Here is a 15,918-nt window from a genome sequence, read left to right as displayed (position 1 = left end):
CCATTCATCATCAAAAGAAATGAAAAAATTGACTTTAAAATTGAGAAGGACAAGCGTTTCACTTCGTATGTTTTAGTTATCAGAAAAATGGATGATACTGTTGCCGCTCGTTCGAATAGTACACCTGAAAGTCATCTACATCTACATAATACCCGGCAAGCCGCCTAAAAGGCGTGTGCCAGGGCATACCGGATCCAGGGGGGGGGGGCACGGGGGCACGTGCCCCCCCCCCCCAGATCCTCAAAAATATGCAAGATTTTTAATACTGTCCCATTATGATTGCGTTCGTTTTGTATTACGAGGTATCGTTGTGCCCCACCCAGAACAAAATCCTGGATACGGCCTTGCTTGTGCCCCTCCCAGAAAAAAATCCTGGATCCGCCCCTGTGCCAGGGGATGTTAGGCAGTGGCACCGACTTCATGGGGCCTGAGGGGGCTCGAGCCCCCTCAAAAATTCGTTATGGGTGTGAGGAAAAAATTTGTCAGGTTTGCAGATTTTCCCCGGAGTGTCCAGATATCGATATTCGAGTTATCAGGGTTCTAATTTTGATCATATGACTCTTCTAAAATGCTTAAAAAACTTAAAACTCACTACTTATAAAATTTTCCGGGGCAAGATCCCCGGTTTGGGCCCCCCAATATTTTTTTATAAGTCGGAATCCCTGGTGTTTTGACACCAGCCTTTTTTTTTAGGACACCAAAAATAGATGCCACGACCCTTATAGAATTCGTTATGACAAATTATTGCTGTATGTCGGCGGCAAATCGAGATGTAAAAGAAACTTGTAATACTGGAGGATAACGATCGTAAGCGTACGAGCTGTGCTGTTGAATATGGAAACGCCGTATTAGCAGAGAAGGTTGTCCTATCCGTCCTACGGTACGAATTCACAGCAAAACAGTCTACACACAATCCACATGTGAGATCGCGAATCGGTTCCGCTGCCAACACACACACAAGCTTCAACCTATTTCAATAATATAGGTATATATCCATAAACAATGTACTAGCATAAACCATAAAAATATAGTGGGAAATAGGCTAATACAATTATCATGAACTGGAAGTCACTACCATTCTTATATTCATCACATAAAACTTGCAATAGCAGAGCTCGTTATGATGAAAACAACTATTTATTCACTGATTTAAAGCCTTAAATTAGCCCACGCAAGTGACACAGGTGACTTTTCTCACGACTATTCGTTGAAATACTAGAATAGCAAACTTCACATACAGTTTTAATTTTAATAGCTTGATCGTGAAATGTCATGTCTACAGTAAACAACGGAGGTTAACAGGCCACTGACAATTTTTACACTACTTTTAAACATTTATCGATAGCGTAATAGCACTTTTTACAACTCAATCCCAATGGAACACCAATAACTCTTGGCCAATATTTTTCAACCTTATCGAACTTTGTGCATCACAACCACTGGCACTGTGATTATTAGCAATAGCTTAACGGGAGATGTCACGTTAAAAATAACACTATTTTGGTGCAAAAAATGTTCCTAGATTTCTCCAATCAGCGAGCAAAAGTTGCATTGACTGGAATTCTCCTCATAATACAAGCACAGGCAGTCCTAAACGACGAATTATCTGGTACCTACGAATAAATAGATGAAGTTATTGTATATAAAAGCATAGTGGATGTTAGCAAACATCAAAATTGTTCTAATTACATACTTAAATGAATGATATGCCGTCGATAACATCAACTTGCAAGTAACGTATCCCCCTTCCAACAGCCGTGGCTCAGATTCCTACAACGATGTTATTTAGGTATTATCAAATTTTTGGTTTAACTGCTCCAGTTTTATATTTTATGCCCATACTCAGATATTAATATTATAAATAAAGCAAAATATGAGGGCTTCCAATCCTCTATCGTCGGATATTTTGCTTCAAATAGAAAATAATCAACACTTATCACAAACGAAGCTCTCACAACTGCTGGCAACTATTACAAACAATCGCAACAATTGGTTCGTGTGATGTTTAGGCACCTTTGACGTCATCGAGGCTTCGTCGGCAGCGTCTTGGGGGGGAGGGAGTTTTTGGCGTGCTTTAAAATTCGCTATTTTTGTCATTGAATATCTCGAGAAGGAAAACTCAGATTTACAAGCAGTTTTCTTTGTTGAATTCAGAAAGTAATTTTCTGTCCGCCTGTGAAATACAAAAAATTCATGCAAGTTCCCCATTGTTTTCAATTGAGCATATCTTTGTGTGTTTCTGTGGTTTTTAAAAAATCGTAAAATCTTTCATGTGAAGGTATTTAAGGAAAGAAACTTAAGAAGGAAACCAAACATTTACCTTTAAACACTTAAATTTCTAACCGCATTGTAAGAAATGAATAAATTTATGCAGTTATTAGGAGGTATTGCACATTCAAAAAGGAGTACAATGTCCTCAATAAATAACTTAATAAATACTCGAACAAAAGTCCTGTTTTTGAGTCCTAAAAACCATGTTTTCCCCTACAAAAATTCTATGGTTTCCCAGGATAGGACCCCCATTTGCCCTAAGGTGTTTTCCATACACCCCAGCAGGGCCCCTAAGTCTCCGGGAACCTCCCCATTTCAAAATCGTAGCTATGCCAATGGCTTGTGTGATCATTGGTGCAATTTGCTCTTGACTTTTAAAGGTGTGAGGGGTAGAATGGATCAAATGGAACACCACACCACTCCGAATTTTTATACACCAAATTTTGCTGTAATTTCCCACACAGCACAAGAACTCGCGTACATAATGTATTTACCAAGGAAATTGATGTATACTATACATAATGTATTTTGTAACGTATTATTGCTGTATTACAGCGTTATTATATGTAGGGATTTACATTACGTATATTGGTGTATCCATACCGGTATAATGCATAAACCTGTGAGTTCATATTAGCGACCAAAAATATTAATGTAACATATAGGAGAGTACACTGCCGAGGAAAATTATATTTGTGGATTAATATTCACTCTGAAAACTAATAATTGCCTCGTTGCTCATTATCGGTTTTTATGAGTCCACTCATAAGATCATCTTTGAGCGAAGTAGTGATATCCTTGAAACTCCTACGTTGTTTACGAGTGAATTTATGTTACGTTTCACCACAAAATTTTGAATACATGGTAGAAAAACATGGCTACATTTAATATTTGTTACAAAATTGAACTATCATAATAGTTAGCCTGGACAAAGTAAAATATTTAATTACTATATTATAATACAAACAAGTTAGATTACTCAAATACAAATATTTTTTTATTATTTAGGATTCTGGGTAGGGGGGAGACAGATCCTGTCCTTCGCTCCATCTCCCACCACAGTCAGTAGTGTATTCTCTTGATAATTACCATTGTTTTTATATTTTCTGAAAAGTCATGAAGTTTTTTTTTGAAAGTATTACCCTAGGGCATAATCCTGACCAAAATGATGGGATATTAATGAAAATGGGATTTCAAATTCAAGTGCATTTTGGTGAAATGAAACCTCATCATTTTTATCACAGCTCAGTCAGGTCAAATGAAAAAATAGTAAATTGGATACCAAACTTCCTCAGTGATGGTAAGCAAAAAGTAGTCCATCGCAGAGTTAGCTCTAGTGTGGTTCTAGTGAAATTTCGTGTTCCACAAGGATGGTTTAATATGCCCCTTCGTTTGTTATGCATGTAAATGATGTCTGATCTCAATTGAGCAGTAGAGTACATATATTTCCTGATGAACGTGTATCATGAAATAAGTGAACTTGAAGACATAGAAATTCTCTATCAGACCTAAATTACATCCATGAGTGGAGCCTAGAGGGAGATTAAAACTAAATCTGACGACCTGCATGGAAACACATTTTTTGCACAGGGTGTCCAACTATCTGCATTTATAAGATGTTAACACACAGACATCAGATGAAGTCACATATCAGGTAGTTTCAATGACTTCAAACCCATCATAGGGAACATTCATAAGAAATACATAAACGGGAGAAAGAACTATCCTAGGGAGGTATTTGTGGCAGAACCCAGAAGGAACTAGGATTCATCAAGTGTGTTTTGGAAAGTTTTGGGATAAAATAGTGAAAGAGATGTACATACTACCTTGTACTCTTCGGGCCACACCTTGAATATGTGATGAGCAAATGACATCGCATGCAGAAACACACTCCATCCATGAACCTGATAAAATTCAAAGGAAAGTTTGGCAATTCATCAAAAACTGCCAGACACACACAGAGAGTGTTACAAAGCTTATACATCAACTAAGCACAAGAGACTTGGAGGCTACTTTCTTGGCTTAGATTGCTTGCACAGTTGGGAACAAATATCTATCAGATCAACACAGAGAACATCATCTTCTATCATTACTGTTTCTAAGTCCAACAGAAATGATAAGATGATATTGCGGAATGGATATCTATAAAAATTGATTTTCTCCATGGACAAAACAAACTTCAATTAATTAGTGAGAATAGCTTGGTGAGACTCAGTATCCAACCTGTATCGAGGTACATATTAGTTTGCTAACGTCCTAACACTCCTATTGAGGGAGCATGTTGGATAGTTTATAGCTGAACTACCATAGTTCAAGTGACTATTCTTATTTTTTTTGTTTCACAGGATTCACTTCATCCAAATGGCTACTGAGGTAACTGAGTTGATGAGAGGTGAGGAGTTGGCATACTCAGGGGAGTCCTATGCTGGCGCTGGTGCCAAGGACAGCCATCATGGCTACACGTTCCAGTTCCACCTGTTGATGCTGTATGCCACGAGGGCGCTCAACCTTGGGATAAAGGATTTCAAGTTGGCCACAGAGATGGTGGATGCAGGGAAGTTTGACGACGTGGTCTTCTACTTTCCAAAGGAAGATGGCAGGAGTGGACGGTGAGAAAGAGAGAACTCTCCTGCATTAATGTGCATTTGGATTATTCACAAGGGGAGGCAACGAAAGTTAACTCTCTTATATGGAGGCCATATTTTTTATTTGGTGCAGAAGGCTAATTGAAAAGGTTATTTATTAGTTGTCAGGTCACACTCCTTGTTTCCTTGCAGTTAACCTACAAGCTGGAGCACCTGATATTTTTACACGACTGAGCACATGGCGTACTTTGCCCCCGATGCATAAGCATTTATGCTATATTTGCATGTATATGATAACACTCGATTTTTGTTTAAATTTATCTTTATTTGTTAAACTTACTTCAAGCTTGTACATTTCTGGCCATACAGATATAAAGGTACTCAGGTGGTGCACGGGCGGACGCGCTGTGTAATTTATACACCACAGGTGTCGGGTTCCTCTTGCCGATCTAAAAAAAATTGCTACAATACCGTATGCTTTAAAAACTCACACTATAGACAGTCAAAATGACATTGTGAGAATTCACGAGGCCATTCAAGAAAAGCAAACCATGAGGTACAGGGCCGGTCGCGTGGTGTACTTTGTACACCACTTTTGTCAGTTCCTCTTGCCGGTCTAAAAATAAATTAGCTACAAAACTTCGAGCTTTGAAAACTCGCACTATAGACAATCAAAGTTCAGTATAGGAATACACGAGGCCATTCTAGACCAGAACGTACGTACAATGTTGAAATCCTTGGCTTTTGAAGATTGGCGTACTTTATATGCCAGCAAGCTCGCTCGAGGGTTAACTATTGAAAATCGTAAAGTCACCTACCAGCCCAGTCAAATCCTACCAGTTGTTATTCCCCCATACCATTGCTTGGTGATCAGCCTAATGCTGGACTACGGGATCATCCTACAAGACATTGTAAATCTGTGAGAGCACTCCGAATTACTAGTAATAAGGAGAATGCATCTTTCTCTGCTCCTCTTGGATTGAGTAAGAACCATCAGAGTAATTAAAACTCGTGCATTTTTGTCACCCAAGCGGTAAAGTGAGTCATGTAGCAAAGGTGAAGTTGCCAGCAGAATTTGGTGTAATTTTTGAAAATGCATTCATGTAGCCAGAATCAGATTGTCGAAAGAAGATAGAGGTAGATCCATACTACAGGCTATTTTTTCCCACTCTCTTTACTTCTTCGATAAATTATATGCCAGTGAAAACTGTCACATGGCTTCTATAGCACTTTTTTCTCTTATGAGTATGCCGGTCATCATAGGTGGATCCAGGGGGGGGGGGGGCACGGGGGCATGTGCCCCCCCCCAGACCCTTAAAAATATGCTAGATTTTTAATACGGTCCCATTATCTTTTAGTTCGTTTTGTATGACGAGGTATCCTTGTGCCTCCCCCTGAACAAAATCCTGGATATGGCCTTGCTTGTGCCCCTCCCAGAAATAAATCCTGGATCCGGCCCTGCTGGTCATTGATCATTCTGACAATAAACTGGAACACAGTGAACTGTTAGCTGTATTGAATCACCAAAACAGAGGCCAAAAAAAGGTCAGGGTGTCAATATATTTTGTCCCCGCTTCTTTCTTAGACTGAGTGCACCTGTCAATGTCATTTAGGTGTGGACTTCTTCTCAGGCAGCAGAAAATTTTCAATGATGTACCACTGGAATATGTGGATGTTACTAGTGTATGTGCAGTGGAAAAAGTATAATTGGGAAATAAAGTTACCAATATTGACCACTTGGACTACATATGACGCAGCGCATGATTTTCCCATCATATTCCTAAATATTTTCAAGGGATATTCTTGTACGTTATCTAATTGCCAATCATATCAACAACTCATACTATATTTTAAATTCACATACATAGTCAAATATGTGGCACTAGAACTCTCACCTGAGGTAAAACTACCAAGTATTTGCCAATGTTAGATAGAAAATATGATGTTTCTGAAAAGCAATGTCCATATAAAATTCGTTAATATGAATCCCTGAATTTTAGGTCCCATGAACTTAGCAAAAACCAGAGTTTTAATGTGTTTTGTGGACTAAATATTAATTCCAATAAAACTTAGTGAACTAATATGGCACTTAAGATTAAAAATCATTTTTGAGGGCAATATTTTTCTTTTTCTATTTCTCATTTTAAAGGGCAACCATGAAAAACTTATCAACTTCCCAGCCAGCTCAGTAGAAATTCTTTATATTAACCTTTTCCCCACTGTACACATATATATACGTGTGGACGTTTCCTGACCCGGAAGACGACGGGCGTATATATACGGGTGAGATTTTCCCGGCCAGGAGATTGAAAGCCGTATATATACGTTTTCTAGCTCCCCCCCTTTTAGGACGGTCGTGGGTTTACAACGTCTTTGTCTTGGGACCCAACGCTCCGGGGTTTAGGATTAACCCTTGGAATCCGGGAGCAGGTACCCGGATCCTTCGTCTTTTATAACCCCTATCAGCGGTATGGTACAGCGGTCTTTCATTGTTAATACAGTCAATTTTCGAAATAAATATTTGTTCATTTCTTGAGAAAAATAGACTAAAAATTGAATTATTTGTCTTTTGAGCAGCGTTTACAATTTAAACTAAATTCTACAACAAATATTAACTCATATCTCGAGTTATGTATAAACATTAACATGGAAATTGTTGATGCGTTAAATGCATTAATAATGACCTCAGAACTTGGTTTAAAATTTGACAATGATTAGATAAAAATGAGGAATTCAATTCAAAGTCTGTATTTTACGGGCAAGAAACAATTATCCATTTGCTAAATACATATAAGCAATACATAAGTTGACCGCAAACCATTGCCGCGGGTATGGTCATAAACCTGGAAAGGAGGGAGCACAACTACTCTCGGAGTCCGAGATAATGCGAAGTCCCCGCGTGGAGGGGTCGAAAAAGGTTCAGCGAGACCCTTCTTAACGAATGCCCTCCAAAAATGCTCCGTACCACGAGAAAGAAGAGTCTCTTGGGGCTCAGTACAGCAGTCATGCTAAGACGAAAACTCCGCCGTCTCGAAAGGGTTAATGGAAGGTAAAAAATGGGGAAAATATATCACTAGAGAAATTACATGGTAGGTACATCTTTTCCGTTCACATAGAGCCCACAAGATCTTTTGTGGATCCAGCGCTAATTATGTAGTGAATTTACTTTTAAATTATATTCAGAGGACTTGAAGAGCTAATTGATATTTTCATTCCACCATTCAAGAAACAACTATAAAATGAAGCACTTTAAATTCTCGAGGTAAGCTTTTCTACGTGAAAGATTGTTATTGTGTGAGTGCTAATGCTTCGAATTTAATAAGGACTTTAGTCCCTTAGCTGTATTGAGGTATTACATTTCATCTTGTTATTAGTGCAACTCTATAAGAATTCACCTGCATGAAATAGGCATGTTTTAGGGCACGAGATGTCGTAAATTCCCTCTTTGAGACGTTTGCTAACCAAAAGCCATAAAACAAGACTATCGATTCATACAATCGATATGATTGAAATTGCAAGCAGGAATGTTTGTTATCATTTGTAATGTTTGTGCCTCGTGCTGTAGGAGTGAAAGCGATTGAAAATGACATAAGTATCCTGCAACATGAGATCCACATCTCACACCCTGAAATTTACATAGATGAGTATTTTAACCATTGGATATGTATTTCAATTCAGTATCATTAATTTCTCTTTCATTCTTATTATTCTCTGAATATTAGTCTGCTTATGGAGGTTTTGACTCTGTAACCATGCCGTGTCGACTAGCATTTACTAATACATTATTACTGGCATGACGTATTGTGTAACAATATTTCTTTCCATGTTCGTTAGTTATATATGAAATGAGCATTTTCAAAGTATTTTCTAGAGGAATATTGTGAGTGAAACTCGTTGGTGTTGGTACATCGTCATTCGGCATTGTTTTCCATTGTCCTTTGTCGTCTATGATGGCTACTGCAGCATAAAATTTACCCATCCGACATGAAGATAAGTACCTTATAACTCATTTTTTAATTGTATTTGCACCGCTTTCACCTACCCCTAGGTTTGTTTTGAATGTGAAATATGTAATATGTCCAATAGGTTGTGAAGATTCAATGAAAATTAGCATTTCGATATAAGTATACTGTTACCTTTTTCTCAGCATAGGAAGTGAGTTTCATTCTTTTCCTGTTATTACATTTAACAGCTAATGTCATATTTTTTTCAGAGGTGCCGAAAACAGGGGGGAACACTTGGCCCCAAGTGGAGCTTAATGCGGGAAGGAGCATGGGGAAATGGTTTCGCTTTCATAGGGTGCGGGCAGGTGTCAAAACATATGTTCTAAATTACGGTGTGGAGGTGCCTAAATAAAGATTATTTGTTGTAGACTTTTAAATTGATTTTGTGTAAAAATGCGTGGAATCCTCATCCTGTTTAGAGTTAGCAAAATGGATACCTCCGCTGCACAAACGCTCAACTGTAGGCATGTTGATAACGTAGTGCCGGTTTTGGCCGTCAGGTAGCGGTAATGTATTTGAAAATGGCTGTTATTTCTGCGTAGGGATAATACGTATTGCCCTTCTCGTTGTTAGGGAAATGATTCCTCTAGTATTTAGGAAATCTTTCTCTTTGATTTCTCCAGATTTTCTCTGATTTTTCACCAACATATACGGATATTTTTTATCTTACCATATAAGTTTTCTCTGTTATAAACAGAATGTTTAAGTATGTTTTGGTTCTATTTACAAGGTTGTGCTGGCTGGCTTATTTGTGACTTGTATGTACATATCTGGTTAGTAGGAGAGAATCAAAATTTTTGATAAGAGATGTGATGTTTTGGTTGAATTTCATGCATTTGTTATTGTCCAAACCTAGTCGATCATACAAAATAATGTTTCAAAATTTAAGAGTGGGGGAGTGTCTTTTAGTCTCCCTGTTTTTTAATTCATTAATAACAAACAATAGTGACGTACAACACCAATAGTTGATAGTTGATGGTTGCATTGGTGTTCAAATTCATTGATTGTATGTAGGTATGTTCCAGTTTTCTTGTACATCCTTCAGAGTAATTAAAACATCAATTTCGATTGAAGTCGAGTATCAAGTTTTAATAGTCAAAAGATCAAGGAGATTGAGGTCGAATCATTATACTTGAGTTTCGATTCAAACTGGATTTCTCAACCTCAATCTTGAAACTATTTCAAAACTATTTCATTATGTCTCAGTTAGAGTCAGTGATGCCACCAACAAATGTGTGATAGGGTTGAGTAAATATTTGGCAGCAAATAACTTGAGAAGCAGGCCATGATCAAAAAGTAAAAAAATATAGGTCTCTAAATGGGTTCAAGGAAAGCCTATTTTTATGGCTCACAAACAACAAAAATAAAAATTAATGAAAGAGTGCATTGTGAGTTAAGAACCAATTTCATAATTAACTAACTAACTCAAAGATCCATAACTCCAATGTACATAAGCATTAGAACTTTTTGCCCCCATTCAAATTATAAGTACAATTTTGATTTGATTTCTCTTTTTTTACAGGTATTTTCAATTTGTCCAGGCAAAGCATGCACTCAACTGCAGCTCAAAGAATATCAGGCCCTCTCACCTCCTCGACAGATCTGGAGGACCATTTAGCCTAGTTAAGTATTTTGACTCGTACCGCAGCATTAAGCAGAACTCAGAGCTGTTAATGTGCCAGGATGAGGTGAAATCCCTTGTGATATGCAGCAACATGAGTTTCAGATTTGGGGAATCTGTTGGCCATTTTAATTTCCAAGAAGACATATTGAAGAGCTGTGGGGAAGATGAAATCCTGGGCAACAAATTGCTGAAATTTAAGAGTGACTTTGAGGGAAGGAGGGAGCTAGTCCTCTTCTTGAAGAATGATCTGGTGAGCCTCCCTCGGGCATTTGCCAGTGCAGTCAACAAAAGTCAGAGGTTCAACTTGAAGGCCATATCGGAGAAGGAACGAAACTCTCACCTTTACAAATCATACCTGAGGACTTTGACTAGAGAAGTATTGCATACCAACTTTAGGTCTTTCAGGGAGGTATTTATTCAAGGTAAGGGCTTGTCACCAGCTGCTAGCCACTTCAGAGATGAACTGTGGTTCCAGTATCTTGACAAAAAAAGGGAGGGTGCAGATGAGACGGCATTCCTTGTTTTCCTGTCAAGCAGAGAGGTCGAAATCTCAGTTAATAGTGAGGAGATTGTGGAAGAGGAAGCACTGTCTCCAAAGGCATTGGCCAAATGCATCTTAGACATGCTAATGGCTGACAGAAGTTCAAAAAATATTAAGGTCAGTTCAGCTGAGCCAGCCATTCGGAAAAGTATTGAAGCACTTCTTGACCTTGTACTTGTACAAAGAGGGAAACGGTTGGTTTTTGACTTTGGATTTTTAAATGGGAAGTGGCTCCCTGATAGACTTCTCAGATTCAAGGAAAGTCTTAAAGCTCGATTGAAAAATGCAGATATTGAATTCAGTGCTCTGGATGGATATTCTTTTGAGATGGATGATATCTGTGATGTTTCTAGTCGATATTGTGGTGATAGGTTGGAGCAGGATGTGGTAGAGTTCCTCGAAAAACTTTGTTTTTCTTTTAATCAGCCAGGCATCCTCGAGATGGAGTCGCAGGTCAAAGCGGAGGTAGCCAAGTTCCTGAACGTATCTGATGCCAGCAATGCCTATGGGAAGTTCTTCAGCATGATGTACTCTTGGGCAGAGAGTAAGGATGCTAGATACATGACAGAGAAAGATGTGAAAAGGTTTTTTTATGAAAGGAAGAGGGAAATGGCAGGGGGAATCAGATTCAACCTCAGGCACCCTGTGTATGACTTTGTTGGAAGGGAACAACCGCTGAGGCTAGTCCATGAATTACTTCAAGGAGGGTCCGAGGCCAACTGCTCCGTGGTTCCTCGTGCTGTGGTCATCTCTGGCCTTGGTGGAATGGGAAAAAGTGAGCTGGCACGGGAATATGCAAAGCGACACCACCCATCGCAATATGGTAATGTTATATGGATTGATTCAGAGAATAGGGAACGACTGGAGTGGTCGTTCAAAATGCTAGCATTTGGCCGCCTGGGTATTCTGAAGGAAGACAAGAATGGGGAGTTGAAAGACATTGAGATTATTGTTCAGGAGACTTATGACTTTTTCTGTGGCAAGAAAACCCTATTTATTTTTGACAACGCAGTGTACAGTGAACATCTTGCTATGTTCTTCCCAAAGTTCTCCCATGGGGATGAGCAGGTGTTCGTGTTGATGACGGCTCGCACAAGGGATTGGAAAGGATTTCCCATTGTAGACCTGGACAATTTCTCTCCTGAAGAGGCTTTTGAATTTGTTCAACTATCTGTCGGCCAATGCTCTGACTGGGATTCTCATTTGGCTCATAAGCTATTAAAAAAATTGGATTATTTTCCCCTGGCCCTAAAGCAGGCTTGTTCATACATTGAGGAGATGGCTCATGTTCCTGATTCACAGAATTCCCCAATGACTAAATACCTAAGCCTATTTGATAGGAGTTCTGAGGAGTTGCTCAAGTCTCCCTTCAGGAAGGAGCTACTGAACAGTTATTCTGAGACGACCTATACCACAATGAAGGTAGCCATGGATCATGTGCGGCTTTCAAAGATTGGAAAACCTGCTCTTCACATCCTTAATGTCATAACATTTCTTTCTCCTGATAGCATACCGATTGACACGCTGAGAAATGCCTACCCTAGATTCACCACTAAAGAAATCGATGCTTCCCTGGACTTGCTGCAAAAGCTGGCAGTTGTGAAACTGAATGAGTCGCAGGCCATAATACATCGCATGGTTCAGTCTGTGAACAAGATAAGTTTGAGGAAAACTGGACAGAAGGAGGAGATAATATATGAAGCAATGAGGTTGGCCGAGGTAATGGATGTGGAACACCAAATGTCAGTATGGAACTCTGTTTGCGAGCACAAGCGCTTAGTTAGAGCCTTCTGTCGAATCCCAGGCAAGATATCTGAGCAGCTTTCGAAGAAACTCATGTCCAGTCCGGCTCTGGATTTCATGCAAGGAGCGATTAAAGACCTGTCAAAACACCTTGGTCCTGAGGATTATGAGACGCTGTGTGCGAGGAGAGATATTGGTCGGATTCTTTACTATGATGGAAAGTTTGAGGATGCCGCCAATGTACAGAAGCAGATCTGGGAGGATATGAGGAGGGTGCTGGGAAAAAATGATCCAGACATATTTGTAACAATGCACCACTATGGAATGTCTTTGCAGAGTGCTGGAAAATATGAGGAGTCTCTCAAAGTATTTAAGGAACTCGTGGACCGTGGTTCAGTCATCATGGGTGCTGAGCACTCAAGTGTTCTTTTTGCCAAAGAACAGCTGGTTCAGCTGCACCGACGACTTGGAAAAAAGGATTTGAATGAGGAGAAATATTTAGGAGAGCTGGAAGACTGGGCCAAGACCGTGATCAAACAGAGAGAGGTTAGTCATCACAGGAAAGAAACTTCAGATAAATCATATTCAAGGGCAACACAGGGTAGCAAAGTCGAGGAATACCAAAGACTGCTGTTGAAGAAAGCTGGATTTATTGAACAAGTTGACTTTGACGACCTACTCAATGCTTATCTGATACTGGCTAAGAAGTGTTCAGAACAAGAAAGGCTTGGTGAGGGGTGTGAGTACTACAAGTCAGCACTGGAGTTGCTAGAGAGAGAATATGCCTCAGATCACCCGAAAATAAAGTTGGTGCGGATAGAAATAGCCCAACTGTTGATATTAATGGGGAGACATAAGGAAGCTTTAAAGTTCTTGCAGGAAGGAGATATGATGAAAGGTAATGTTTGGGGTGACTTATATGCCTCCCAGCACTCTTTCTTCATGGCTAGGGCCTTGTGGGGTATGGGTCAGAGTGAGGAATCATTCAAGTACATAGCACAGTGTTTACGTCTGAACAAAAAGGATGGCATGGCTGACAGCGAAGTCATCAGTTTCTGCGAAGCGATTATGTTTAAACTTACTAAAAGGCGTAGGTACAAAGAGATTATTTCTCTACTTCAAAGACTGCACGAAGTTTTGAAGGAGGACATAACCTTGGGTCCTCACTTGGAGGCCATATCTGAAACTCTGACCCCCTTAGCTGCCACAATTAGAGAAAATGGCTGCAAGAAGGAGGCTCTTGAGGTTTTGAAGTATGCTTTTCAGTTGCAGAAGCTGATGTATGGGGAGAATGACGTAAGAACATTGAGAAGCAAATTATGTTTTTCTCAGCATTACTGTGAATATGGTACTGATTCCTCAAGAAAGAAGGGAATCAAGTACTTAATCGAGGTGCAGGATGCAGTAATGGGCATGGAATTACCTGAAGAATTTGAGCTAAGGAAGATGGTGTTGTATTCCCTTAAGCGTTATCAAAATTGTTGACTCGTTTTGACTAAATGGTGTTCTTGTTGCTATTATAGCAGGAAACATAATTTTGTATTGCATTCAACATTGTTTGATAAATTTTCAGTTGTACTCGTACTTGAAATCATATGTAATAAGTCCTTTACTTTTTTTCAACCTTGAAAGGTAAGGAATACTACCCTTAGTTCTTGATAGCAAAATTGGCTAGTGAGTGGTCATTGCTTGTTTTTGCTTCAAGATCATAACATTGCTGCTCTGATTGAGTGGTCCAAAATATTGATCTAGATGTACCTAATGTTTTCTGATACAGTTAACTTTTAAAGTCTTGAAAAGTTAAGTTTTTTTATGTTTTTGAAATATTGTGCAATAAACTTATTTGTAAGAAGCACTTATCAGGGAGTATGTTTTAAGAATTCACTGGTGTTATTTTTTCATCACATTATGTCTTATTATTGGTTTCAGCTTATATAAATTGTTATCTTTCTCTGTTTACTCATCCTTTTTTCTGGCTGTTAATGTACATTTTTCTAGCAATGTCATTTTATAAAAGAGCCGTTTATATTCCTATGGATGAATTTTATTTTTGGACCCATATTTGATTTATGCATCTTTAGAAAATATAATTCTTAGACTTGGAACTAACACTAGAAAAAGAAAAAGAGAAATTTGAAAAAGAAAGAAAAAAAAAGTGGATTTTGGGAGCATTTAGATTATGAAAATGAGCTCTTGAGTTTTCCTCACGCTTTATCTATGTAAAACATGTGGTCTGTAAAGATCATCTACAATAATCAGATTTATACCAATAAAATTCCCATCTTCCGTATCTATTGCATCATTAGTTCCTTGCGTATTTCTTAAATTCGTCTACTTATTGACAAAATCGCAGATTTACCAGACTGCTCGCACAACATTGTGACTTCCATTTTCCAGAGAACTTCCTGTCTGCAAACTTTTACGGATTTGTCATGGGTACGTATAACTGAGTCACGCAGTATGTTAATGTCGGCGAGGAATTCGGATGTTAGATTAGTTACTCAAGGGCTGATAGTTATTCTTTTCAAGCTGCAAAACTGTTACTTGAACAGTAATAGTTCCCTTTGTAAACCATTCACTATTTTTACCATTAATGGGTTGTGGTTGATATGCCCAGAGCTTATTTGGCCAAACAAATGATGCCGACACTGTAAAATCAATTTGCAATCTGCCCATCCATTGAATACTTTCATGGAAAAGGGTGACATTTTGATTCTGGATTGAGGATTTCAGGATGTTGTGTCACAAATAGATGATGATTTAGAGTTAAGTGTGCTGATACTGGCGTTGAAAGGCCAGTGAGCTCAATTAATGACTATCGAATCAAACGTGATTCATGATTAAATTAAGATGGGCAATGGTAATATTAAGGAAAAATTTCATTAACTAGATAACAAGTTTGATAAAGAAATATTACCCAAAACAGGAAAATATTGCAGAATAGCATATTTTCTCAATAATGGAATTGGGAAACTGCTTGATCGTGATGTTGCAATCAGTGAAGAAGTTATAAGTTCAATGAAAGCTAGAGAAGGTTCCGAAAATACTTTTTGAAAAATACTTCTGAGAGCAGAGGGTGAAAATAAGCATTAGAAACAGGGGAAGAGATAGTTCAGAGAGACGAATGCTTTTGGCATTTTAGACTTTCCA

At 38.7% G+C, this 15,918-nt stretch overlaps 1 protein-coding gene across 1 annotated transcript in view; it reads left to right on the top strand.

Annotated features, from left to right (window-relative positions):
* Positions 1–15,058, top strand: part of LOC124167085 — a 30,830-nt gene extending 15,772 nt beyond the window's left edge. The window contains exons 2-3 of the mRNA XM_046544878.1: positions 4,617–4,880; positions 10,383–15,058. Coding sequence (XP_046400834.1) covers positions 4,617–4,880; positions 10,383–14,253 — 4,135 coding nt within the window. The 3' untranslated portion in view covers positions 14,254–15,058. The remainder of the gene's footprint in view (positions 1–4,616; positions 4,881–10,382) is intronic.
* The last annotated feature ends 860 nt before the right edge of the window (positions 15,059–15,918 follow it).

This window comes from Ischnura elegans, chromosome 10 (assembly GCF_921293095.1).
Source record: "Ischnura elegans chromosome 10, ioIscEleg1.1, whole genome shotgun sequence".
Taxonomy (NCBI): Eukaryota; Metazoa; Arthropoda; class Insecta; order Odonata; family Coenagrionidae; genus Ischnura; species Ischnura elegans.
Note: the sequence above shows the minus strand (reverse complement) of the source record. Positions and strands in the feature narration are given on the sequence as shown.